Raw genomic sequence first — 27974 nt, 5'->3', positions numbered from 1 at the left:
TCGATGTGCGTGATGACGCAGTGCACATAAAAATACCCTTTGCTGTTAAATTCCCATGTACCGAAAAATAAATACAAGTATATATACCCTTCATGAGATTATGGACAAAAGAGCAAGTATATTTTTCAAACGACAGCCAAGCATCAATCTTCACGTCACCAGAATAAGAACCTCGATATTTTTTTGGAAAGGAGCATCAAGCTCATCACCTTGCCCTTTTACCATCCTATTAAGTTTAGCGTTTGTTTCATTAGTATCCTAATAAACAGCATGCTTTCCCGACGAGTTGTAGTTGGACCACACGTCATCGCGTGCGTGACTCCGTTTAATTTGGTATGTTTATTATAATCAATATTTGCGCATTAAAGCACTTCCGGCATTTCTCGCATAATACATTTTAATGACACAAAAAGATCCCACCTTGGTCTAGCGTATTGTTTTCTCCATATTTGGAAAGTTTACCGACAAATGTTCTGTTTACATCAAGGCCTGTCATGACATTTTTATCCAACATGTACTTTACTCGCATAAAAAGGTTGGATGGAAACCTGGCTGGTGTGACAATTCAAATACTTGTGTCCGACTACTAGATGTACACATGGTTTCTAGCCATCCAGGATCCAGTTTTAGTACTTGCTACTAAAAGCAGTACTAGCAGAACATTGGACAGACATGAACTCGTCTTAAAGAGCAACTGAAAAAGAAAAAAAAACAAATTCTCTAGTTGAAAACTGCCTATGTGGCATCGATGAGTCAGAAATATTTATTCTAGTCAAAATGTACTAAAGTGTAAATACGATAAATGTTGGTCAAAGTAAATCCTAAACAGAGATTTGCGAGATTAGGAGAAAAAGTCACGGAATGAAGGGTACATACATTCTTTGGGATGGTTTATTTAAATCCTGCCCACATAGCCACAGCACCAAGGTAATCATCAATTCAGAACGCAGCTGCATCCAACACGATTGTAATGTTCAGCACACTGACCCGATGGCGCTAGTTAGGGACCCGCACTAAATTAGTGTACATGGGACACTAATTAAACATTTCCATAGATCCAAATTTCAATGAAATAACCTAAATCAACTATAAATTGTAGTAATGCATATAAAAAATGAAAGCATTTGAGAAAACTAAGTGTGCAACATGAAAATAGTTCCATTTACATTGTGTAATATATTGACGTCCCCAACTAGCCCCACAGATAGGTTATCCAAAGTCAAACCATGGTTGTACACCGGCCCGCTGAAGCTAATTGGCGAAATCAATTCTAAACTACTTTAAAAAAAAAAACAGGTTACACGGTTTCAAGTTCAATGTGTACTGTTTTTTCAGAGTGCATGCACAAACGCTTCCCACATGTGACCACAATCAAGAGACACGCACATCAAAGCATGCCTCAAAGACCCAAACCTCGTTCAGTTGCATTTCCTAATGAGGACGATTGAAACAGAGGCGAAAAATCAGTTCAGTTCAGCCCACCTTTAATGAAATACTTCCGCTTTTACCATATTGTCAGTCACTGAAGACATTCTACATTCATCTGAAAATAGCGTTCGGCTGGTCAAATGACCTTAAAAGCAAACAAGCCTCATCACCCCCAGTGGATTGATTCACTGTGCAGGTTATGTACATGTTAGTGATACAGTACATTATAGGAAAATAACCCCAAACAAACCAAATTAGTGTGAAATGATCTAAAAAACAAACAGCAAATTAGCTTTACAAAATTGTCTTTTAAGGCTGACATCGGCAATATGATTATGAGACAAACATTATTGAAAAATTGAAAAGCTACAACAGAACCGGCCCAAGCTGGTTAACTTCCTGCAATTGTACACATTTTGCCCTGTATGATTTACATTAACATTTTAGTCAGTCATTTAACAAACGCTCTTATGCCATTATAATGACTTCTGAGTGAAAGTGACTAACGAAATCCATGGGGGGCCCCCTGGGCACGTTCCCTGTGTGTCCGATCAGTAATTCAACCATGATTACTACAAGTTTAGATTGCTGGACTAATTTAACAATCTAAACAAATGTAGGTGACATGGGCTAATTGAGTGACAGAGAAAAAATGTTGGACAACCACATTTTGAAATTACACCTTGTGTATTGTTCTATTGTAACTCTTAACACTAAGTTGAGACCCCTATCAATAAAATTGATCTCTTAGTGGCTAGGGCCGGCTCTGCACTACAAATAAAATCAACAGATCATTCACAAGTATTAAACTTTATTCATAACATAGCAAAAGAGACCATTACCATAGCCATCAATTAATATAAATGTACGAATTCTCCAGAAAAAAAAGACTTTTTTTGTTGTTCAAATACCAGTCTTCCTCCCTGTAAACATTACAATAATTTATATAAAATTATTATATCAATCTCCCAAATTAAATCTGATTCTTCATTTAAAAAAATGTTCTCCACTGGTTTGTTTGTCTTCTTAAATATAAAACAGCAGGCTGCAAAAGTTCTTAAAAGAAAGGAGGAGAATAAAATCGCTTCCTAGGAGTAGAGGTAAAAGCTTCAAGGAAAGATACGAGTCCAGTCCACTGGTGCATCTCTATAGTCTAAAGTGGATTCCTCTCCGTCTCCTTTCCTTCATCTGCATTGACATGTATTGGAAATACCCAGTAGGCACCATACTCCCCCCCCCCCCCATCCTATTTTTCAGAGCAGTTCAGATGAAGGAAAGGAGATGAAGACGCACCCCCCATGAGTTCTGACCGAGTCTGGAAGACTCCCAAGTTGATGCTGTAGTTTTGTTCAGGGTGAAAATGGCATCCGATCATAGCTTCTTCCGGCGGGTGACTGGTTTGAGGAAGATGGCCTCCAGCACTCGTTTACGTCGGAGGTTCATCCGGGGGGCTTCGTTCTCCGCCACCACCACCCTCTTCCTCCTCCTCGTGGCACGCTCGGCCGGGCTGGGCATGGGAGAGATCAGATCCACCTTGGCTGGGGTAGGGGACGCCGGGGCTGCTTTGGGCCTGAGGGAGTGTTAGGGAGAAACAGTCATCTTGTTGTGACTTCTGGAATAAACACAGCCGAGTGAGTGGGGTAGGAGCATTCACATTGCAGATGGTGTGCTATTCTGAGGACAGATAGGGGAAGAAATCGAGAGAAAACACAGAGGGCTGTATGTCAAGAGGACTTACTTGGTTGTTCGTCTCTTGGTTGTTCTGGTTTTAGCAGCCGCCATCTCGATCTCCACATCCTCTCCTGACGAGTTCTTGTCCTGAGCAACAGGAAGATACACACAGCAGAGACCAAGCTTGAATATGACTTTGACCAACAGCAACCTGACATGTACCTAAAGACCACGTCCCAGGTCCATTTCAATCCTAGCTCCTTCTGTGTTCACAGCTCTGAGAGGACGGGATAGTTGAGCAAAATATGGCAAAGGCACCACTAATCGTATTGGAGGGATATGCGGAGCCACCATCATCACCACCATGGAGGCTGTGGAGGAAAATGAAACACGGCCAGTCCTGTGTCTTGTCTAACGGTTAGTTTCAGTCTAAAGGATGTGACCAACTGACCTCGTTAGCAGGGCGTGCTGCGCTGGCGTCCGGTCGCCTGGTACGAGTAATGGGTGGCGCAGACACGTCATTCTGACCGGGCGACTCTGCTATCCTACCTGTCACAGACAGAAGGTCATGCCAAACGTAAGAGACAGCCAAAACATAAATATTCCTCTACAAAGTTTGACGTTGTGGTCCAGGCCCAGTTACTGTAACAACTGTAACAACTTGACAACTGCTGATGTAAAAAGCGCTTTATAAAATACATTAGTGTGATTTGATTGTGGTGAAGACGTGGAGCTCCTAACCTCTAGTTCTCCTCCGAGGTGGTGAGTAGATGAATGAGTCCCTGACAGGGCTTCCCTGGTCGGCCTCGGACACCATCATCTCCACAATCGGGGGTGGAGAGGGCGCCCGCTGACCCTGCGACTTGATACCTCTTCTACTGGCTCGCACCATCTCCGTGACGACCAAGGTCTCACCCACTTCCCGTTTGGCCTCCTCGTCGTGGAGTCTCTTGATGAGGGCGTCGGCCACAGGTGTTCCGGAGTCCACCTCCAGGGGCGTCTCCAACAGGGGCAGGTCCTCCTCCTGGTGGTTCCACAGGCGGCTCCTGGTTGGTCGACAGAACGACACAGGGGCATCTTTTGTCTTCTCAGCGGTGCCTTCGCCCCTCGTCTTCCTAAGGCTGCGGGGAGGGTCCACGGTGAACACTTCCTTTTCCTTGGTGAAGAGGGCGAGGGTCATACCCCTTCGGGTCGACTTGCGTGTCACCCTGCCTGGACTGCTGGTCTGCTTTTTGTCCTCTTCATCGTTTTGCTTCTCTTCCTCAGGGACCGCTGGTTGAGTCTGGGTGGCTGGGGTCTTGGTTCCAGTTCGGCTCTTCCTAGCACTGCGTGTAACCGACAGCGCTGACCCCTTGCTGGCTGTTTCATCCATGGCTGTTGGTTCCTCTTCGCCCTCCACCTGGGTGTTCCTGGTCCGCCGGGTTCCCGTCCTCGGAGTGGCCTTCTGTTGGGTGCGCCGTTTGGCCCGGGTGGGCTTGGAGTTGACCACAGCAGCCTCTGTGATGAGGACCGAGACCTCTTCCTCTCCTTTCCTCTCCTCCTCTCTCCGAGGCTCGGGTTCTGGCTGGCGTTCGGTTTTCCGAGCGCTCCGTCGAGGGGTGACGGGAACTCTGGAGTCCTGGCCGTGACGGCAACTCCTGGTGATCCGTCTGGGTGTGGCCGGGACCTGAGAGTCCGTCTCCATCTCAGTCTGTCCTGCCAGCCTCTCGTCACCCTCTGACCCAGGTCTCTCTGGCTCCACTGAGGTGAACTTCACCGTCTTCCTCTGCATGGTGGCCCTGCGCGTCGGGGTGGGCGGGGCTTTCCTGACCTCCAAGGTTTCAGACACAGACTGGATGTTGCGAGGCTTGATGGGCTCCCTCTCCTCCTCACTTGCTGTAGAGAGCTTTGCGGTTTGAGGGGTAGCCACATCGCTTATGGCTTCTCCCTGGGCAGGTTCATGGTTGTCTGACTGGATGGGTCCTTTGCTTTCTACCTGAGGCAGAGGCTGGTCTGCAGGGACACCGACAGGCTCCTCCATCTCTTTCTCAGCATCCAGATCAACGACATCAGCCTTCATCTCCTCCTCTTGACTCTGAGCACACAGGACAGTCTCCTCTTCCATGGTCACTTCATCTGTTTCCTTCCTCGCTCTGCTGGGCTGCTCGTTCTCAACCAGGACTGGTGAAGGCTCTTCTGCTTCGGTTGGTTCAGCAGGGATCTCATCTGGCTCTTCTACATTGTCTACGTCAACATCATCTTCAGCTGATCTGGTCGGTTCAGTCCCGGTCAGTTCATCTTCAGCCACCGCCTCAAAGGATTCAGGCAGGACGTCTGTGACTTGAGGAACATTCTCCTCTGACAAAGCCTCAGGTCCATCAGTCTCTGCCTCCGTCCAGCTATTAAAGTTTGCCTCCAAGGTGTCCATCCCCTCCAGGATGTCTATCTCAGCCCCCTGTTCCTCCTGGGGATCAGCCTCAGCAAGGGGGATGTCCTGGTCGTCTGTGCCCAGGCAGATGACCTCCGGGTCAGCAGCAGTCAGATGCTCAGTGGGTTCTAGTGGTACATCCAGTGGTACAGGGCCTGCATTCCCATCCTCAGCCTCCAGCATAAGAGAGAAGCTGCTGTGGGCTTCAGAGAGGGGTACCTCTGGCTCACTACCTTCCCCCACCTCGGTTAGCGCCAGGTGGACTCCGTCTGCCTCCAGCAGCTCCAGAGGAACCAGCAGGGTGGTGGAGGGCTTCAGCTCCGTGTAGCAGACCCCCTCGTCTCCTGCTGCCCCCAGCCTGATCATCACCACCTCCCCGTCCATGTCATCCTCCACCATCTGTAGGGGAAACACACAGAGAGACGCATGAGAACTTTTATAGAGCACAATCTAGGTTAACAATCACAAAACAAGAGAGAACAGTCACCCACAGTATTTAGGTCTACACACCGCTTATGAGTTAGAATTTCATAAGACCGCTTTACTTTTAGGTCTGCCTCTGGGGTGACCAATGAGAGCACGGCTGCGTCCTGCTCCGATAGGTCAGACAGGAACTGGGGCTGTAGGGGCAGGGGGGCTCGCTGCCTCCCGTTCCCCTGCACCTCCTCGATGATCTCCACCTCACTGCCAGAGTCCTCAGCAGGGGCGTCTGACGACGACGACTCTTCATCCTCCGACGCAGCACTAGAGAGTTCCTCACTGTCGTTCAGGCTCACCACAGCTACAGGGAGGAGGGAAGAGATCCATCAATTACAGAGTCACTGATACAGGACAACAAAAAGTAACAAGCTATTCTGAACATTTCACATCATTATAGGTGCCACCTCCGCTGCCGGCCAATCAGAACACATAATCCTTTGTGATTGTAGCTTGTTCAGTTGGCCTGCGTTAGATCTCTGATCGCATGACCTAGGGTCAAGGGGTAAAGGTCACAAGCAAGAGGTCACTCACAGTGGGAGTCGGTGCCGGTGGGGTCTGACGAGGCTACAGACTTCTGGGTGTTGAGGGTCGGGGGGGCGGCTATAAGGGCAGGCTCCTCCTCCTCTACCCCGCCACACACCAGTTCACTGCACAGGGGGGAGAGGTTTAATATCAATGAATAGTTGTAAACACATACACACCCAATGCTGTTGTTGGGATGCGCTTTCACCTGTTGAAGGAGGTCCAGTTATCAGAAGTCTCATGGATGCACGAGTGGGTCAGGGGTGGAGACAGGTCACTGCCAAATAGATGGCCCTCTACAAACTCGTCCAGTTCTACAAGAGGTAGCGCGAGAGGGAGGGAAAAGGCACAAGAGAGGGGTTCAACAAGGTCATCATCATTATGCATAGGTTAAAAATCAACTGCATCGAGATCAGTCTTCTCTGTGTAAAACTCGTCTAAGCGTCATATCGTATGCTGTTAGGTTTAGCTCCGTCAGCTTTTCCCACTGTGGTTATATCAGAGTTCCCTGCACTGAGCTCCACTCACAGGCCCTTTGCACATTATCAAAGTAAAAATCACTTGAAATGGTTGCGCCCTCTGCTTGTACTGTGTGGAAGCTCTAAACTGTGCAAGACTCCCTAAAACCATTTAACGTTTTTGATCGTCTTGGGTCATTTGAACCCATCCCTTCAATTGAAAACCTCAACCTTGTGCTGGGATGCACGCTCAATTTGGGTGTTCCCTTTGACTCAAGACTACTCCCAAGAGAAAAATGTAACACACTATATATTCACAGAGCTGAAACCAAGCAGGACATGAATGCAATGTTTTTAAATTTGGCCGCTGGAGCAGCTGTAAATTCTTCCTAGCGGAGTCCTCACAAGGGGAACCCTCACCTGTATGTTCCATGGCTTCCACTGGTTCAATTGGTGCAGTGGGTTGTGATTCATCCTCTTGAGTCTCCTCTACCACCATCGCCACCTCTGGCTTCTGGTCAAGGTTCAGTTCCTCAAACACTTCCGTGTCAGGAGTCAGTACTACTTCCTGTGTGAGCCTTGGTTCCACTACAATTTCCTCATCCTGTTTAGCCTCAGGCTCTTCTTGTTTGGGGTTGACCTCCATCTCCTCTACTTCCTGGTCTGACTCCTGATCTACAGCCACTTCCTCTTGGCTGTTGACTGGCTCTTCCTTTACTTCCTGCCCTTCCTCCACAGACTGGAGAGTTGGCTCATTGGCTGTTGCGGGCTGGACTTCTGGTACTGCTGGAGTTTTGAGGTTAACCACCACTTCCTCTTCGTCTACGACTTCATTGGCTGGCTGTTTAAGCGCCTCCTCCCTCTCCAGGTCTTCAGGGAGAGGTGCATCATGGAACTCAAGGGTGGTGTCTATTGATAGGACAGAGGCCTGGCTCGTTTCCAGGCCCAGGCTGAGTCGTCCTGGCAACGTGGTTATCACAACGACCTCTTGACCAGAGGAGCCGCTCTCAGACTCTCCTTTCTCTGGTGAGGGCTCGCAGACCGGTGGTGGCTGGAACTTCACATGTGTCACCTTCACCTCATCCTCCTCTAACTCTTCATCATCATCCTCATCAGCAGCAACTGCAGTGTGTGATGTCCAGGCCATCAGTCCAGCCTTGGGCAGTGGGGAGCCTCTGGTCAGCAAACTCATTTCATTCTCTGTTGCGATCTGTACAAAATAACAGAAATCATTAACACACACAAGGGATAAGTATCTGAACGGTCCATGTTTGTTTACAAGAAGAAATCTCAGAATTCTAGGGGCCGGCAGGTAGCCTAGTGGTTAGAGTGTTGGGCCGGTAACCGAAAGGTTGCTAGATCGAATCCCCGAGCTGACAAGGTAAAAATCTGTCGTCCCGCCCCTGAACAAGGCAGTTAACCCTCTGTTACTAGAATTTGTTCTTAACCGACTTGCCTGATTAAATAAAGGTTAAATCATAACATTTTTTAAAATAATGTTGCTAAATGAGGCCCAGTGGTCCGGGTGTCTTACCCCATTGCTCCAGCGGAGGGGGCCTTTCTCTGGCATGGCCGTCTCCTTGATGAAGGTGATGCGGCTCTCCTTGGGGCGTGGCGGGGGGGTGACAGAGCGCCCAGGAGAGGCAGTGGGGGTGGCCATGGGGCGCAAGCTGCTCCTCAGGATGGATTGGGGGGTGAAGGCCGAGAACACGGGGCCGGATGCCGCCAGCGCTCGTGCTCGCTACGGAAAGAGAATAACCATGCAGACAGTGGCGTTCAAACAAACAAATTCGTTCAAAATGGAGGAAACGTTACAATGGTATCCGGCTGCAGCAGGCAGGCTCATGTCTCAGGCACAGTGGTATCCCAGACCATGTGACTTCTAGTTGGAGTTCATTTCCAACCTAGCTTGAAAATCCTATAAAACTAGGGGACACCCCCGTATGTCGGGTCACCACCGTGCCAGTGAGCCTCAACAGTGCCTTGGAATGGATGTGAGAGCCCGTGTGACAACGGGGACGGTCGACGCCCTTCCCCTTGGTCCGTGTCTCACCTTGACCACCTGTGGGGTATGCAGCAGACTAAGCTCGGGGGCCTTGCTGATGCTTTTTGGGGGGTTCCAGGAGGTGGCCGACCTGGGGGGCGTCAGCAGTGGCCATGAGCCCTCCGGGGAAGTGGTCTGAGAGGAGGGGTGCACCACCAGTTCTAGCAGCCTGGGGGCAGGAAGAGGAAGTTATAAGAAAGCATGTCAGATGTATCAAAACCATCACGTCAAAGCCCTCTATACAATAGAGCATCTTCCATACAAGCACACACACTTGAGAAACATATACACAACGAGAACTTCCACCCACATCTCCCATGAACATCAATGTATTATTTATTACACGCAAAAATGTCAAGTTTGGGGTTTGGCCCCGTGTCGTACCTGGACTTCCTCTTGGAGGTCATGGTGATGGGCATGCCCACGAAGGCCTCGGGCAGATCCCGGGAGGGGAACAGGGGGCTGGGGCACAGTACCTCTGCTGCACTGGGGCTGGGTGGTGTGGAGAGTGGACAACCATTCAATGAACAGAGATACAAAACTAGTGATGCAAAACCCCATCTCTACCACTTCCCATTCACATCTTAGAGCCAAACTAAAGGATACGGGTGGGTTTGGGACATGAACGAGCGGTCTCACCTCTTGAATGGGGAGGACTGGGGCGTGGGGTTCCCTCCCACCCACACCTCCTCGATCTTCGACAGGACTTTGTTGATGAACGCAGCTCTGGTCAGCACGCTCTCATTGGCCGACCGCTTGGCGATGGTCGACAGCGGCTGTGGTCGCGACACTGTAGGAAGAACACAGGAGGAAGTCAAGGGTCACGGAAAAACATACACAACACATCCGTTTTATACAAAAGGAATCAATGCATCCAAAACAGAGGCTGAAGGTCATAGTTCGTTCCACAGAATAGAAGGCTGTGACACAAACACACTTGCTCCAATCCAATTCACTTGATGGTGGAATCCGAAGAGAAGTACCACCAACATCCAAGTCAAGCGTATTCTAGTCTGTTGAACACTGAAAGTGTGTGTACAGAGTAGTTAATGAGAAGCTAGAAGTTGGGTGAGATCCCGTACCCTCTCTGAGTATGGTGGCGGGGTGGTGGTACGGCTTAGACCTCTCAGTGGCCAGCTTCCTCTGGATCCGAGGGAGAACTTTCCCGTACTGGTCCAGGATAGAGTTCCTCGTGTGGGTTCTCTCCTTCAACTTGGGATCCCTCTCATTCTGGAGAACCGATATATGAACGGAATGGAAACATACAGAAACACCGCACAATAACGCAACTGTCGTCTCAACACGACCGTAACCCATGTTGGTGTTACTTGATTTACTTATTTCTAACACTTGTATTCTTCTCATTCCAACTTTTTACAGCATTTCTAGTTGTATATTTGAGCATGAAGTGTATTAATGAGTTAGACTTACTTGAAGTTTATTCAAATGTAAATGTGTACGTACCACCATGTTCATCTTGAGGGTGTGGTTGAGCTGCAGGGCGGGGACGTAGTTGGCCTGCTGCAGGTAGTGCACCATCAGAAGCTCCCTGTTCTGGAGACCCCCTGTAACCTGTAGGAACCTCTCCAAGCACTCCTACACACACACACACACACACACCTTCAAGGACGGGATAGGCACAACATCTAAACACAATAACTGTCTTCTTTTTTTTTTAATGATGAGCATTCCGCGAGCAACGCCAGGGTTCTGGGTTTGATTCGCACCGAGGCCACCAATACCAAAATGTATGCACTCACTGTTGTAAGTCACTTTGGATACAAGCGTCCACTAAATGGCATAATATATTGCATTATATATTTAGGAAATGTACACTGAACAAAAATATAAAATGCAACATGTAAAAGTGTCGGTTCCCTGTTTCATGAGCTGAAATGAAATATAATCCATCCACCTGACAGGTGTGGCATATCAAGAAGCTGATTAAACAGCATGATTATTACACAGGTGCACCTTGTGCTGGGGACAATAAAAGCCCACTCTAAAATGCGTGGTTTTGTCAAACAACACAATGCCAAAGATGTCTGAAGTTTTTAGGGAGCATGCAATTGGCATGCTGACTCGAGGCATGTCCACCAGAGCTGTTGCCAGAAAATGCAATGTTAATTTCTGTACCATAAGCTGCCTCCAACGTCGTTTCAGAAAATTTGGCAGCACGTCCAAGCCGGCCTTACAACAGCAGACCATGTGTATGGCGTTGTGTGGGCGAGCGTTTTGCTGATGTCAACGTTGTAAACAGAGTGCCCCATGGTGGAGGTGGGGTTATGGTATGGGCAGTCATAAGCTACAGACAATGAACACAATTGATCTTGAGGCCCATTGTCATGCCACTCATTCGCCGCCATCACCTCATGTTTCAGCGTGATAATGCACAGCCCCATGTCGCAAGGATCTGTACGTAATTCCTGGAAGCTGAAAATGTCCCAGTTCTTCCATGGCCTGCATACTCAACAGACATGTCACCCATTGAGCATGTGTGGGATGCTCTGGATCGACAGCATGTTCCAGTTCCCGCCAATATCCAGCAATTTCGCACAGCCATTGAAGAGGAGTGGGACAACATTCTACAGGCCACAATCAACAGCCTGAACAACTTAACGTGAAGGAGATGTGTCACACTGCATGAGGCAAATGGTGGTCACACCAGATACTGACTGGTTTTCTGATTCACGCACCTACCTTTTTTTTTAAAGGTATCTGTGACCGACAATTCATATCTGTATTCCCAGTCATGTGAAATCCATAGATTAAGGCCTAATGAATTTATTTAAATTCACTGATTTCTTTACATGAACTGTAACTCAGTAAAATCTTTGAAATGGTTGTATTTACATTTTTTGTTCAGTATAATTTAGCTTCCTGGTTTCAGTCACCCTGTCAGAAAGGAAACCCAGGGGAACATGGCATCGTACCTGTTCAGCGAGGCCCAGGGGCAGTTTGAGCAGCTCCTTCATGAGACCCAGCTCCTGACAGGTCTCGTAGAGGAACCGTAACAACTCCTCCGCGTTCAGACGGTTGGAGTGCTGCCTCAGCAAGGCCAACGCCTCCACCAGACACCTACACACATGGAGGGGAGGAGGAGAGATCACACACACGATTATGTTATCAAAACTCACAACGCAGTCACTGTTGGCAAGGATGCCAGGAAACACACCCCCACCTGTTGTGTAGCAACACGGAGAGGCAGAGTTGGGCCTGAGCAGTGGAGGAGAGAGGGGGCTTCATGACGTGGAGGTAGCGTAGGGCGACTCCGTGTTGCCCCTGGCACATTAGAGCCTGCAGGACGCGGCCGTGCTGCCAAACCCACAGGGACGGGGAGGTGGCCGGGTGCAGCAGAAGCTCCAGGGAGTTCTGGAAGGGTCAAAGGGGACAAATGGACGACTGTTTTAGCACTACCAACTATCTACCAACTAATCATTCTAGAAAATATAACAGTATACGCTGAGGGAACAAAACATTAAGACTACCTGCCCTTTCCATGACATATCCTGACCAGGTGAAAGACATGATGCCTTATTTATCTCCCTGATTAAATCCGCTTCAAATCAGACTAGATGAAGGGGAGGAGACAGGTTAAAGAAGGATTTTTAAGCCTTGAGATGGATTGTGTATGTGTGCCATTCAGAGGATGAATGGGCAAGACAGAAGACGGGTAGTAGGTGCCAGGCACACCGGTTTGTTTTAAGTCCTGCAACGCTGCTGGGTTTTCCACGCTCAACAGTTTCCCTGTGTGTATCAATAATGGTCCACCACCCAAAGGACATCCAGCCAACTTGACACAACTGTGGGAGGTATTGGAGTCAACATAAGCCAGCATCCCTGTGAAACGCTTTCGACATCTAGCCCCGACAAATTGAGGCTGTTCTGAGGGCAAAAAGGGGAGGGAGGAGGGTCCAACTCAATATTCGAACACTGAAGGTGTTCCTAATGTTTGGTTTACTCTGTGTACATGACAAACTCCACATGGGAGTGTATGACAATGCTCATCAATTGTTGTGTGTGTGTGTACCTGGTGGTCGAGGTGGTCCAGCAGCCAGAGGCCCTGCACCAGCTTGACCAGGCCGATGGGGATTGCGAAGGCATTGGGGAAGGACTCCACAGACGCCCCGCTCTTGTTAGAGAAGTACATCACATCCAGCAGCAGGTAGATCACCTGGGGGAGGGGTTAAGGCTCAAACACACAGAAGGGGGATGTTGTGTATCACTATTCGGTGTGTGCGCATGGTGTGTGGTGATTCTGGCACCGGGACATTCTAGTCCAGGTGCTAGAATGTGGGTTAGGAGTGTAAGGACTGGACAAATCAAATGAAACCAACTCCCGGATATGAATATGTGGTCAAATAAGATGGACGGTGGGAAATCAGTAGATCAGGATACGATGGCGTGCTTAGCAGTTTCATCAATGTTTTCCAGGAGGTAAATATCAAGCAGGCCCTGTGGACAGCAGAGAGAAGATGATCAACAAAACCTGCGTTTGTTTTAGCTTTCGTCGTCACATTTCCACATCGGAATGTAAATTCCATGGCATCAGTCAAAGAGTCGGCTCAAGGTGGGATTGTGAGCATTTTTGGGCTGTGAGTGAGTATGCCTAGGTACCAAACGCTTACGTGTAGCGTAGGGGGCGGATACTGTCCCGTCCCACCCTCGTCCCGTTTCCACAGGTCAACCAAACGAGCCCCGCATTGGGCGACCAAGCCGTCAATCATCAGGCAATCTGCACACCACTTCCCCCTGAGCAGACGCAGGTGGTTAATTCGGAAGAGCTTTCCAGAACAGTGTAATTCGCAGTATGCTTAGAACACAAAAGACCATTGACACTAATATCACAGACAAAATGATCTTCATATGCAATATTACTGTACATAACAAAATAACTGAAGTTAAACTTTTCCAGTCTTGGGTCGAGGTGCTTTATTGTTAGTTCTGAACCAGCTCTTTGCAGGTAAACGGCCTGATGTGAACAGCACTCACTTGGACAGTTGCTGCAGCTCCTCTCTGCGGACGGTGTAGTAGTTCTGGATAACTGAGTAGCTGTAGAACGGCCTGGAGATCTGCACAGCGTCCTCATCTGGTTGGGAGGGGGGGGGGCAATTACCACTATTATACATCTGTAACCAGTGGACATCTCTAGGGCTGCATCCGAAACGGTGCCCTATAACCTATGGAGGCCACTACTTTTGGTGTACATGATGAAAGTGGTCTGAAGACTAGTCTCCAAAAAGGGTTCCCTGGAATATGGTCTGACCTCAACACGACAGATGTTTGAATTGCTACAGCACACGGTCTTACCGGAGCCCTCAGGCAGGAGACAGGTCCGACAGAACCATAGGACCACCCGTGCGTACTGGGAGATGAGGCTGGACACCAGGTTCTTATTGAGGAGTCCCAGCAAACCTGTACACAGAAAAGCCCTATGATGCCCAACTCTGACACCTCATGACGTGTGAATGTGTTGAGTGGAGGCCACCGACACATGCACTTGTGTGCCCCAGTCTCTCCCTCTCGAAATGTTGCTGCTTCGCTTGGTCAATGGCCAGCGCGTCGACGCACCCACCCAGCTTCCCATTGAAATTAATTTGCCCCCTACAACAATGCCCCTCAAGCTTTACCTCTCTGAGTGAGTTCCTGTGCCTCGCTGAGCAGACAGTGGAAGATGGTGCTCAGGTTCCCCAGTAGTCTCTGGCTGTGCTGCAGCAGCTGGAGGGTCTGGGGGTCCGTGAAGTTAGACGAGCTGTCAAACAGGGGAGCACCTGGGCAGAGACACGCAGTTAGGAAAGATGGAAGTCAGAAAACACATCCCAAATCTGTTGCGCCAAGAAAAGATTGGAAATCCATAAATGCTTCTAGAATTCATATTTTTTTTAAGTATCTAAAACACAGCCACAAGTTGCTACAGTTACCAAGCAAATACGCAGCTGCGAGTATTAAATAATCTAATGTAAACCAATTCCACAAGAGCTGTGTTGACAGCCAGTGTCATACGGATCAATGTAGCAGGGAAAGAAAAACTCACATATGCCGTCCAGCTCTTCCTTGGTGTGAACCACCTTGTCCCAGGCCCACTCCAGAATGTAGCGCAGGTTCACCGCAGAGCCTGGTTGCTCTGTGAAGGCCAACAATGTTACTTCAGAGAAATCCAATCTAGTGGTACATCAATAACCTAAACGGACTCCCTCTCCTCATCTCCATCTGCACGGATGTGAGTGAACTGGGCTTGGCAAGCAAATTCTGGGCCGGCTTCCACCATTATTGATTTCACCAGTCCTGTGTCTAACGATCAGTGTATATTTAGTAGAGGAGATGAGGAAAGGAGGCCACCGTGCAGTAATGAGACACAGCCAGGGTTGATCTAACTAACAGTGTGTCGGTGTGTGTTGTCTCACCTTCGGCGGTCCACTGTTTGATACAGCCAGTGATCAGACCCAGGGAGCTGGTCTCTACCGCCGTGGACAAGATGGCGTTTAACTGCTCCTCCTGAGCAGAGAGAGGAGGTTAGAGAGTTTGGCCCATTTACAAAACACACTTCACCGCAGAGCTTTATCCATGACCTCGTAATGCATCCACGTGGAATTACATCGTTCCTAAACTTTTAGACTCTAGAAAGTTGGTCGGACAAACAGGAGCGACCTGTGAAAAGAGGCGGTGTGTGTACCTGAGAGAGGCTGGAGGGCTGCACGTCGACCAGGCGAGAGGAGAGCAGGCCGGACATCAGGCAGCGGGAGTAGCCGTTTGAGATGACTTCACTGGAGCAGGGAGCAGCCTTCTTCAGGAAGCTCAGAGTCTGAGACAGGAATCACATTAACTGTTTTTGCTAAGATAAAATGATACTGTACGGACTACGGATGACAATAGGATGTTTAGCCAATTTGTTATGACACACGATTATAACATCCATTGTACCTGACAACTAGGGTTAACTCACTTCTTTCTGATAGCCAGAACAAGTTAGGTGCACGAGGCCAGTGTTGAGCAAACAGGTTGCGTCTGTTCCAAAGGAAAAAAACAAATTAGCACGTTTAAGACATTTACAAAACTGATCAATGGCTCCAAAGAGCTACAAGTATTTCCAATTACTCCAATTACAATTAGTGCAACAAATGTATCTGAACATAGTCCTCTTCTCAACTGAAGCCTCATCTTTTATAAAACCTTTTACTGTGAGGGTGTTTAAAGCAGGGGTCGGCAACAAGCGGCCCAAAACCTTCCAACGAGTGATTTATTTTGGCCCCCCGCAAAAGCTCTTTAGTGTAGGATTTTCATTTTCCGGCAATTTAAATAATAATAAATAAATAAGACTAAAACCACCAGGAATCCAGCAAAAAAATTGTTTAAGAAATCTGTTCGCAAGAATTCCCACAATATAAAAATGTAATCAAGGTATGAAATTGCTTAAAAAATATATTTAAAAAATATTTTGGGGGGTTTAGTTTTAGTCAATTTGCAGTGTTCACATTATTATAATTATGATCCGCTCCAACAAAATCAGCCCTGAATCTAGTTGCCTACCCCTGGTCTAAAGGCTCTTGCAGCGTGTGGGTATTTATGCGTGTGTGTGTGTAACTTGCCAAAGTTGTATGTGGTGGGTTTGAAGAACTGTTCTGGCGGGGGGCAGGTGTAGGGCAGGCCACGGCTCAGGCTGCGCTCGTGAACCAGGATGTCCAGCACGGGGCAGGGCGACGTCATCTCCACCACCGTGTCCAAAGACCACACGGCAAGGTAGGGACAGCTGCGCAGAGACTCCCCCGTTCTGACACACACACACACAAAATCAACCATTGCTGATTTGCAAATAATTTCACATTGACATCAAACAACGTAGACTTGTTTGTAAAAATCTCATCTACAATATATGTGAAAATACATGCAGAAAACACAAGTGAGAACTAATAACAAATAATCTGATTCATAAACGCCTGGCATTATGGGCAGTTGGGCACAACACGAAATTTGAGGCGGAAACCGTGGTCACATTTACATGTGGACTGTTGATGGGATATTTCGATGGCAGAATGCTACCTTAGAGAGTCGGGCATCTGTGCGTGGTACCATCGGTTTATGTCAAAGACGCCGATGTAGGTGGAGGGGTTTCCCTGTCCATAGGCCTTCACCTGCCAGCTGAAGATGGACACGCTAGTGTCTGGAGATGCAACTAACGAGGAGAGAAGGAAGCCTTAGGACTAGCAAAGACCACAATGAAAAAGCAAAAACCACATTCATTCTTTCCCCCTTACGGTCAGATGAATTAGTGCACACCGTAGAAAATTGTTACGCAACGGACAAGTTCAGGTCCCCGTTTCGGTCCGTTTGGTGTCTAGTAAGTCAATACCACCCAGGTAGGTTACTGAGAGTATTTTCTGGTAAATAAGACACCAATCTAATCCTAAACAGAAAGAGATGGGATGAGTTGAGATAAAATGAAGGCAGGGGTACCTTCATTCATACTTTCGTCTCGATCTGGGTGGTGTCGGAACTTCTCAATGGTCTGGCAGCTGAGCAGGCGGGTGTTGGTGGCCTGAGCCCTCAGGGGGAAGGCGGTGCTGCTCAGCTCCTGACTGTACCGCTCCTCACAGTACTCCAGACCCTAGGAGGAGGGAGGGAGAGGTAACGATGGAACGTTTAAAAGGTCTCAAAGTAGTGCATTTTAATATGTCCAAGTAAAAAAGGAGTATGGTTGTGATTAGGAATAACAGGTGACTAAATTAAATCTTTAGGACTGAGAAAGCTCCAGAGAGACTTTGAAACAGTCACGCTTTTGGGCTTTAAAAGCATGTTACCAGTCCAAATACTTGACCCAAAGCATTCGGTTGACAGCCCACACAGTCTTTCCCAAACAAAGGGGGCATTGAACAGAAGTGGACGCAGGAATAGCTCCTTATTTCATTTAGAAAGAATAAGATCCTTGAGGTGAACAATTCTGTATCCATTGGGGGCTCGAAAGAGACCAGAACAGATGGGCCATTTACCAATTACACAGAATAGATCTAGACAATAAGGCTGTGTTTACACAGGCAGCCCAATTCTGATCGTTTCCCTGTAATTGGGCAAAATAACAAACTTGGGTTGCTTGAATAAACTCAGCCTAAGAAGGTAGCTAAGTAAAAACCTAGAAGACGGTTGATATTACGGTTACCTCATAGAATATCTTCCCTGAGGCCAGACACTTCCTCTCACTGAAGGCCAGCTGGAGCAGGTGGAGGCTGACCCCGTCCCCCTCACTAGAGAGAAACAAAATGTACAAAAATTGAAAATAAAAGAATTAGCGTAATTTCGTGGTATCCAATTGGTAGTAGTTACAGTCTTGTGTCGTCGCTGCAACTCCCGTACAGACTTGGGAGAGGCTAAGGTCGAGAGCCATGCGTTCTCCGAAACACAACCCAACCACACTGCTTCTTAACACAGCGCACCTCCAACCCGGAAGCCAGCCGCACCAATGTGTCGGAGGAAACACTGTGCACCTGGCACCCTCGGTTAGCGCGCACTGCGCCCGGCCCGCCACAGGAGTCGCTGGAGCGCGATGAGACAAGGATATCCCTACCGGCCAAACCCTCCCTAACCCGGACGACGCTAGGCCAATTGTGCGTCGCCCCACAGACCTCACGGTCGCGGCCGGCTGCGACAGAGCCTGGGCGCGAACCCAGAGACTCTGGTGGCGCAGCTGGCGCTGCGATGCAGTGCCCTAGACCACTGCACCACCCGGGAGGCCCAACAAGGACATTTCTAAGTGACCCCAACCTTTTGATTGGTAGTGTACATTTTATGTAATGCCAATAAAGCTAATTGAGAGAGAGGGTGTATTAAAAGGCAGCAAATACACCAAGTCATGTATTTGCAAGAGGTGGTTAATACTGCATGGGTATTAACGCAAAAATAAAGGCAAATCCTGAGTTGAACAGTGTGATGTGACCGCAGTGTACCACGGCTGCATTTACCGGACTGAGGCTAAGTTTGCATACAAGCTGTGAAATGCGGAGCTTCCACTATACTGCTTCAACTGATCTAGTACTCTCAGACATGTGAACACCAAAGGGGCTGGGAACCCACATTTTTAGTTCACCTTTATTTAACCAGGTAGGCCAGTTGAGAACAAGTTCTCATTTACAACTGTGACCTGGCCAAGATAAAGCAAAGCAGTGCGACAAAAACAACAACAGAGTTACACATGGGATAAACAAACGTACAGTCAATAATACAATAGGAAAAAATCTATATACAGTGTGTGCAAATGAGGTAAGATTAGGGAGGTAAGGCAATAAATAGGCCGGAGTGGCGAAGTAATTACAATTTAGCAATTTACACCGGAGTGATAGGTGTGCAGAAGATGAATGTGCAAGTCGAGATGCTGGGGTGCAAAGGAGCAAAAACAAATAAATAATAATAATAATAATAATAATAATAATAATAATATGGGGATGAGGTAGTTGGATGGGCTATTTACAGATGAGCTACGTACAGGTGCAATGATCTGTGAGCTGCTCTGACAGCTGATGCTTTAAGTTAGTGAGGGAGATGAGTCTCCAGCTTCAGTGATTTTTGCAATTCGTTCCAGTCATTGGCAGCAGAGAACTGGAAAGAAAGGTGGCCAAATGAGGCTTTGGGGGTGACCAGTAAAATATACCTGCTGGAGCACGTGCTACGGGTGGGTGCTGCTATGGTGACCAGTGAGCTGAGATAAGGCGGGGCTTTACCTAGAAAAGACTTATAGATGACCTGGAGCCAGTGGGTTTGGCGACGAATATGAAGCGAGGGCCGGCCAACAGGTCGTATATGGGGCTTTGGTGACAAAACGGATGGCACTGTGATAGACTACATCCAATTTGTTGAGTAGAATGTTGGAGGCTATTTTGTAAACGACATCGCCGAAGTGAAGGTTCGGTAGGATAGTCAGTTTTACGAGGGTATGTTTGGCAGCATAAGTGAAGGATGCTTTGTTGCGAAATAGGAAGCCGATTCTAGATTACATTTTTGGATTGGAGATGCTAAATGTGAGTCTGGAAGGAGTTTACAGTCTAACCAGACACCTAGTTATTTGTAGTTGTCCACATATTCTAAGTCAGAAATGTCCAGAGTAGTGATGCTGGACGGGCGGGCAGGTGCGGGCAGCGATCAGTTGAAGAGCATGCATTTAGTTTTACTTGCATTTAAGAGCAGTTGGAGGCCACCGAAGGAGAGTTGTATGGCATTGAAGCTCGTCTGGAGGTTAGTTAACAAGGTGTCCAAGGAAGTGCCAGAAGTATACAGAATGGTGTCGTCTGCGTAAAGGTGGATCAGAGAATCACCAGCAGCAAGAGCAACATCATTGACATATACAAAGAAAAGAGTTGGCCCGAGAATTGAACCCATTGGCACCCCCATAGAGACTACCAGAGGTCCGGACAACAGGCCTTCCGATTTGACACACTGAACTCTATCAGAGAAGAAGTTGGTGAACCAGGCGAGGCAGTCATTTGAGAAACCAAGGCTGTTGAGTCTGCTGATAAGAGTGTGGTAATTGACAGAGTCGAAAGCCTTAGCCAGGCCGATGCACAGTATTGTCTTTTGTCGATGGCGGTTATGATATCGTTTAGGACCTTGAGCGTGGCTGAGGTGCACCCATGACCAGCTCTGAAACCAGATTGCATAGCGGAGAAGGTACGGTGGGATTTGAAATGGTCGGTGATCTGTTTGTTAACTTTGCTTTCGAAGACTTTAGAAAGGCAGGGTAGGATAGATATAGGTCTATAACAGTTTGGATCTAGAGTGTCTCCCCCATTGAAGAGGGGGATGACCGGGGCAGCTTTCCAATCTTTGGGGATCTCAGATGATATGAAAGAGAGGTTAAACAGGTAAGTAATAGGGGTTGCAACAATTGCGGCTGATAATTTTAGAAAGAGAGGGTCCAGATTGTCAAGCCCAGCTGATTGGAGTTGAAACTGTTCCATCAGCTCCATTGTGCCGGGCAAGTGAAAACAAGCACACCTTTTTTGAAATACACATTGCACGCAGATCTGGTGTGTGCAGTACACACTACGACCCCTTCCTAGAGGCCTCGAGCTTTGCGGCCCAGGCAGGCAGGCACACCGGCAGGTGGAGAGGGAAGGAGAACTTACTGGTCCTGGGCAGACTGGACAGCCCACAGGTAGCAGCAGTTACGGGGGTCGTTCTCTGGCTCCTGGAAGGTGAAGGCGTACACTGGCACCCTTCCGCCCTCCAGCTGAGAGTGATACCTGGGGGAGAACACAGAGGCCATCAGACCAACCCACACAGCTACATCTGTGGCTTTCCCATCACGTCATCACTGGGTCGTCAACTCACTCCTTCTTGAGCGTCTTCATGTTCCAGAGTTGCAGGTATCCGTCGGAGAAGCCCACGGCCAGCTGGTTGGTGCGAGGGATGTACTGCAGGGCCGTGGCCCCCGTGCCCGTGGGGCTGCTCAGCTGCAGACAGAGGTGTCTCCCCTGGCGCGTCTCCTGCTCACGCAGCCGGGGGATTTCAGCCGGGGACTTAGTCACTACCTCCAGGTCTGGAGAGGATGGATGTTAGAGATGGAGAAAAAAAAAACTAAGACACATTGAACACTCTCACACAATCTTCAGAGGGACTGCTGTCCAGTACAGTTTAGGTTATGTAAAGTTAAGCACACACACACACACACACACACGCAAAGGCTGACCTGAGGCCTCCAGCTCGCTCTGGCTGCAGGACAGGTCATCCAGACACAGGTCCACCAGGAGGACGTGTCCCAGGTCCGTGACCACAGCTGCCACACCAAAGAACCAGCGCAGGCTTTGGTGGAGGTGCTGTGTGCTGGCACTGGCCCCGCCATAACTCACCAGGGGCTCGATGGCCGTGATCTGCCAATCAACACATTAGCAGTTAGTCAGTCGACGTCACAATCAATCAAATCAACCGGTTGATGAAAGCGAAAGGAGTGGAGGGTGAGAGAGAAAATGAAAGAGACAGGAAGATGAGAGCACTCACCCTGCCCGGTACGACCACGGCCTTGACCACTCGGGAGATGCCCAGGTCGTAGAGACACAGCATGCTACCCTGGGCCTCCTCCAGGCACACCAGCAGCCCCGTCCTCTTCAGCCAGGAGAAGTCCCTGGCCGCCAGCACGCCTGGGGGGTGCTCCCCCTCGCCGCTAAAGCAGTAGGCGGACAGACGCTCACCCGTCACCGCATGGACCACCTCCAGCTGGGGCCCACATGCCAGCCAGGCCAGCCCGCTGCGACCTGCTCCCAGGGAGAGGGGGGCACGTCAGTGAGGAAGCAGACAGGCTGGTTGACAGTTTATTATAGAACCCCTCCATTTATAAACATGATACTGCATGCTTGGTTTCATTTGTATGATATGAAGACTGAAGAATGCAGGAATGCAAAAGGAGATGGCTAAAGCGTAGACAGGAAACCCAAACTTTTTTGGGTTGTTGTGAAGTTTGGGAATTGAGGGTGCCAACGGTACAGGCCTAATTCGTGACTATGCCATACTTCCATCCTCTCCAGCAGGGTCAGATGGTGAGCGATGGCCGCCGTGCAGACACACGCCGACTTACCGATGGTGAACTTCCCGCGCAGCACAGAGTCCAGGGTGATCTCATCCTCCCCCAGAGCATCTACAGTCACCCTCGGGAAACGCAGCAGGCTGCTGGTGACCTGGGCAGCCAGGTCACGCATGTTCACTCACTGCACACAAAACATGACAGTGTTACGTACACAAAAACAAAACATGACAGTGTTACGTACACAAACAAACAAAACATGAAACTTTACTTTCGCAAATCTTTAGAAAGTACGGTGCTTCGTATCGTCCAAACTTTGTGGATGTGATACATACGGGTGTCGAAACCTACAGGGTTCTCGTTGCTTCTACAGTAGCACCACGCTCCAAGGTTGAGCAACTAAACTCAAATCAGACAATAAGAGAGTGAAAACTGTTTCTCTGTAAGCCTACACTAGGTTTTTTTTTTTTTTTTATCTTTGGGGCTATTGGAGGGGACTCGGGGAGGGGGGACAAGAGAGGTCTTTCAGCGGAGTTATGGTTCCCAGTTGTCAACGGTTTGGGCTCTGGGCCTGCTGGAGTAACAGCTGCAGCCAGCACGAGTGTCTGTGCACATGTCCTTGTCTTGGTGCTGAGTAACATGTTGACAGATGTGAATCTAGTAGCCCATTGCCATCCAGTATCATATACAAGTTTGAGCTTCGAGGAGGATTCAAACGCTCCTACATGGCATGTTGCTCTGTGTTAACTTTTCACCATGGTTAACTGTTTACCCACTTCATTCCCCATGACAGAAAATTTTCTCTTGGGGACCTATCGTAGAGAGCCTTGTATAGATGTACATTCAAGGGTAACTATTCAACAATTGTCAGAGCAAGCACAGCTTTCTGTGCCACGGTAGTGCAAAGTTTGACCAAACTCTATTCAAGTATGAGTCTGGCCTAGAGCAAAACAGCATCTTTCACCAAAGAATTACAAGACTAGCCTTGGAATTTCATAACATGGGTCATGTGTCATGCAAAGGTCAAGGCACCATTGCGAATACCACTAGGCATCGGCGATATACCGTATACAGGGGTATTTGGAAATAGCCACAGGGTGGTTTTACAATACCTACATTTTAATATTTGTAGCTGCTTTTTAAGTAAATGCCTTTAGTCAACCTGTGCAATGTTAGGAGATGAAGCAGATTGCGTTCTTCATTTCACCGGTCACATCATTTAACATTATGAAGCTTACGTAGTTTCCAGAACAGTCGAGCCAGTCACGTGTTTGTTTGTCAATACCACAACAGGAGAAAGCGGGAGCAGGTGAGTCCAGCTGTGTATTGAGAGGGGTAGCGTTTTACATTGAAAGTCAAGTGTATTTTTTTGCTTTACTAGAGTGATCAGGGACATGCAACTACAGCTATCCTTGACAGAAAATACATTAGTGCAAAACATTTGGCAGAAAACAGCTTACATTTTCATCAGATGGCAACACTGTTTAGCTGGCAGCCACATAAATGAGCTTAAAATGAAAAAGCAGTCTTTCTGCAGAAAACAATGCACGGCCATCATATTTCTAATGTTTATTATAGAACGAATGTAACCAGCGGTATTTCCTAATGTTTAGCTTCAAGTTCATTTTGTATTTTACCGGAAGAAAGTAGGCTGGCTGCACAAGGTACTGAAGAAAAGTAGCTACACATCAGTCAGAGTACTGTCTTTTGCTAGATGACAATTCACGAACGGGCATCCTGAGTGGAGAAGAGCAACTAAAGCACAAAATGCGTTTGATGCTGAGTAGGGTTGCACATTTTGGGGAATATTCAGTGGAAAGGGAATACTGCGTGGTCCTTCGCATCTCCCAAAAACGTTTTGACCATACATGTGTAAAATGATAGTTTCTAGACTAAAGCTTTGGTTGTCTTCCTCTCGGGCTTCCATGTCCTCTCCCTGGACCTCCTCAATGTCCACCTCTTGAACATCAGACTGAGGCCTCATCTTCACGGTCCCTTTCCAACCTTGCTGAGGATGGCTCATAGGCTCAAAAAGTCTCAAATTTGCCCGGATGGCCACCAATTTTTCAACCCTCGTATTGGTCAGCCTGTTGCGTGCTTTAGTGTGTGTGTTCCCAAACAAGGACCAGTTACGCTCTGATGCGGCTGATGTTGGTGGGATTTGGAGGATGGAGGCAACAGGGGAAAGAGCCTCAGATCCACAAAGTCTACACAAGTCAAGAGGTCTGAATACTTTCTAAATGCACTGTGTAAGTATTGTATTTGTTACTCCTAACAATTAACCAGTCGACTAGTTGTGGTCAGCCCTAAATCTAACACAATATGATCCCCCGTGACCTTATTAATTCATCCACTTACTTAGATACCTAGCACGTTAAAGTAAACGTGTTAACCCTCGCAAGGCTGCCGGCACAGACGGCATCCCTAGCCGCGACCTCCGAGCATGCGCAGACCAGCTGGCTGGTGTGTTTATGGACATATTCAATCAATCCCTATCCCAGTCTGCAGTTCCCAAATGCTTCAAGAGGGCCACCATTGTTCCTGTTCACAAGAAAGCTAAGGTAACTGAGCTAAACGACTATCGCCCGGTAGCATTCACTTCCGTCATCGTGAAGTGCTTTGAGAGACTAGTCAAGGATCATATAACCTCCACCCTACCTGACACCCTAGACCCACTCCAATTTGCTTACCGCCCCAATGGGTCCACAGACGACGCAATCCCACTGCCCTAACCCATCTGGACAAGAGGAATACCTATTGGTCCCTGGGTCTCGACCCCGCCCTGTGCAACTGGATCCTGGACTTTGACGGGACGCCCCCAGGTGGTGAGAGTAGGAGACAACATCTCCACCCCGCTGATCCTCAACACTGGGGCCCCACAAGGGTGCGTTCTCAGTCCTCTCCTGTACTCCCTGTTCACCCACGACTGCATGGCCATGCACGCCTCCAACTCAATCATCAGGTTTGCAGACGACACTACAGTGGTAGGCTTTATTACCAACAACGACGAGACGGCATACAGGGAGGAGGTGAGGGCCCTCGGAGTGTGGTGTCAGGAAAATAACCTCACACTGAACATCAACAAAACAAAGGAGAGGATCGTGGACATCAGGAAACAGCAGAGGGAGCACCCCCCTATCCACATCGATGGGACAGTAGTGGAAAAGGGGGAAAGTTCTAAGTTCCTCGGCGTACACATCACGGACAAACTGAAATGGTCCACCCACACAGACAGCGTGGTGAAGAAGGCGCAAAAGAGCCTCTTCAACCTCAGGTGGCTGAAGAAATTTGGCTTGTCACCAAAAACTTTACAGATGCACACACGAGAGCATCCCATCGGACTGTATCACCGCCTGGTACGGCACCTGCTCCGCCCACAACCGTAAGGCTCTCCAGAGGGTAGTGAGGTCTGCACAACGCATCACCGGGGGCAAACTACCTGCATCACCGAGGGCAAACTACCTGCCCTCCAGGACACCTAAACCACCCGATGTCAGAGGAAGGCCAAAAAGATCAAAGGACAACAACCACCCGAACCACTGCCTGTTCACCCCGCTATCATCCAGAAGGCGAGGTCAGTAGAGGTGCATCAAAGCTGGGACCGAGAGACTGAAAAACAGCTTCTATCTCAAGGCCATCAGACTGTTAAACAGCCATCACTAACATTGAGTGGCTGCTGCCAACATACTGACTCAAATCTCCAGCCACTTTAATAATAAAAAATTGGATGTCATAAATGTATCACTAGTCACTTTAAACAATGCCACTTTATATAATGCTTACATAACCTACATTAATAATCTCATATGTATATACTGTACTCTATACCATCTACTGCATCTTGCCTACGAAGTTCAGCCATCGCTCATCCATATATTTTTATGTACATATTCTTATTCATTCCTTTACACTTGTGTGTAAAAGGTAGTTGTTGTGAAATTGTTAGATTACTTGTTAAGATATTACTGAATGGTCGGAACTAGAAGCACAAGCATTTCGCTACACTCGCATTAACATCTGCTAACCATGTGTATGTGATCAATAACATTTGATTTGATAGGTCTTGTGTTTGAGTCGTTGAACTACACTGTTTGTATTCAACCATATTCCCAGTCACCTTGCCATAGTTAAATGCGGTGGTTCGCTCTTTCAGTTTTGCGCAAATGCTGCCATCTATCCACGGTTTCCGATTTGGGTAAATTTATCCAGATGATGCTGCGTCACATTTTGCGCAAGAAAACACTATCGGTGTGGTCGAAACACAATACTTCAAAGCAAACGCAGCGTTACGTTGGAAATGAATGTCCTTCTGGTGTACTGAAATTGAATAATCGGTACGATCGAGGCGTTCCCTAAAACGGAGGCGTGACAACGACATATTTTGGAGGTATGGCAACGCGAGACTACCAAAGCACAGACATCACGTTAGTTGCAGCACATCTTAAAGTAAAATAATGTTGTTCAGGTAAATTGTTTGGTGGAAAATGTGGGGGGGATTATCTAACTAACTTGCACACCACACTAACTAGGTCACTGATGACACTTCTATATGTCTTACGTTGACGTTATGATTGTGAGGCGGGTGAATCAAAACCTCGCATGAGGTAGCATTATGCTAACATTAGCTGCCTAACTAACCATCTAACGTTTGCAATCTAACTAAAATAGCTAGCTAACGATAGGTACATGCCGATTTAGCTAAATGTACTACTCACTTGTGCTTGACAGCTAATCCCCACATTCTACCAACTGGCAGCGTAGTTAGCCAACTAGAACAGGTTTTGTATTCTACCTACCGGTAACTGTACAACAACCGTAACTAGCAAGACGTTAACGTTACCTGTCTGATGTTGTCGACGTACTAAAATGCGGTAATGTCTTTTCGGTTGCGACTCTTCTTCGGCCCTGTCATAATAATACGATTTTCTTCCGAATCCCTTTTGTTTTTGAAGACAAATGTCGATAACCCACAGATATTCTAGTACGAAGGACCGTGTCTTTAACAAATCTTCTGAACTAGATTAGCTATCTACAGAACTGTCTTCTTGCTAGAGTTCAACGCGGGCGCCATTTCCATGAAAAGCTAGCTACTGCGCAGCATTGTGAAACTAGCGACATTAAGGTCACGTGATCACGCTTGATATTTTTTTCAAAATTAAAGTCCCTGAAAAAATCTTACTTGGATGTTAACAGGACGTTTTTATGATTTAAAACCACCAAAAAAAGTGTTTTAAATTACTAAACATACATTTATTGAAAATATAAACAAGATATTATAGAAATCAATTAAAAAAGATCGATTTACTGTTTGATTTTGCATACTATAATGATAATGAGGTTTTTTGTTATAGTCCCCTGTACAAAACAGCAACAACACAATACTAACACTGTTGCTGGAGGTATTAGTGTTTTTTAACTGGTAACAGAACAGTATTTAAATAATAAATACAACATGTAAAGTGCTGG

General features: G+C 47.7%; 1 protein-coding gene across 3 annotated transcripts; it reads right to left on the bottom strand.

The window, feature by feature from the left end:
• Positions 1 to 1467: 1467 nt before the first annotated feature.
• On the bottom strand, positions 1468 to 27624 carry LOC129812651 (protein ELYS-like). 3 transcript variants are annotated; one of them, XM_055864395.1, is made up of 36 exons: positions 27349 to 27624; positions 22563 to 22692; positions 21989 to 22242; positions 21681 to 21861; positions 21323 to 21530; positions 21118 to 21234; positions 18162 to 18246; positions 17462 to 17612; positions 17048 to 17180; positions 16597 to 16778; positions 15954 to 16015; positions 15684 to 15812; positions 15415 to 15505; positions 15045 to 15134; positions 14641 to 14781; positions 14321 to 14425; positions 14003 to 14099; positions 13639 to 13762; positions 13409 to 13465; positions 13041 to 13184; positions 12192 to 12382; positions 11944 to 12088; positions 10475 to 10606; positions 10093 to 10240; positions 9650 to 9800; positions 9395 to 9502; positions 9020 to 9179; positions 8501 to 8707; positions 7387 to 8176; positions 6717 to 6822; positions 6518 to 6633; positions 6052 to 6287; positions 3841 to 5905; positions 3551 to 3648; positions 3167 to 3246; positions 1468 to 2998 (listed from the first exon to the last, which is right to left on the bottom strand). In XM_055864395.1, exons 2-36 carry the CDS (start codon positions 22681 to 22683, stop codon positions 2800 to 2802), a joined length of 7404 nt encoding a protein of 2467 aa, XP_055720370.1. In that variant the 5' UTR covers positions 22684 to 22692; positions 27349 to 27624; the 3' UTR covers positions 1468 to 2799. The 3 variants fall into 3 exon arrangements, with proteins under 3 accessions (XP_055720370.1, XP_055720372.1, XP_055720371.1); XM_055864397.1 differs by lacking the exon at positions 27349 to 27624 and adding an exon at positions 27224 to 27321; XM_055864396.1 differs by lacking the exon at positions 27349 to 27624 and adding an exon at positions 26626 to 26711.
• Between the last annotated feature and the right edge of the window lie 350 nt (positions 27625 to 27974).

The sequence above is a fragment of the Salvelinus fontinalis genome, chromosome 16 (genome assembly GCF_029448725.1).
Source record: "Salvelinus fontinalis isolate EN_2023a chromosome 16, ASM2944872v1, whole genome shotgun sequence".
Lineage (NCBI taxonomy): Eukaryota > Metazoa > Chordata > Actinopteri > Salmoniformes > Salmonidae > Salvelinus > Salvelinus fontinalis.
Note: the sequence above shows the minus strand (reverse complement) of the source record. Positions and strands in the feature narration are given on the sequence as shown.

Coding starts and splice junctions, on each gene's coding strand:
- LOC129812651 (XM_055864395.1), bottom strand. CDS start 22,683: ATGCGTGACCTGGCTGCCCAGGTCACCAGCAGCCTGCTGCGTTTCCCG. Junction 17,181..17,461: donor AGACGAAAGTATGAATGAAG/GTACCCCTGCCT, acceptor TCTCCTCGTTAG/TTGCATCTCCAGACACTAGC. Junction 14,426..14,640: donor ACAGGAACTCACTCAGAGAG/GTAAAGCTTGAG, acceptor TTCTGTGTACAG/GTTTGCTGGGACTCCTCAAT.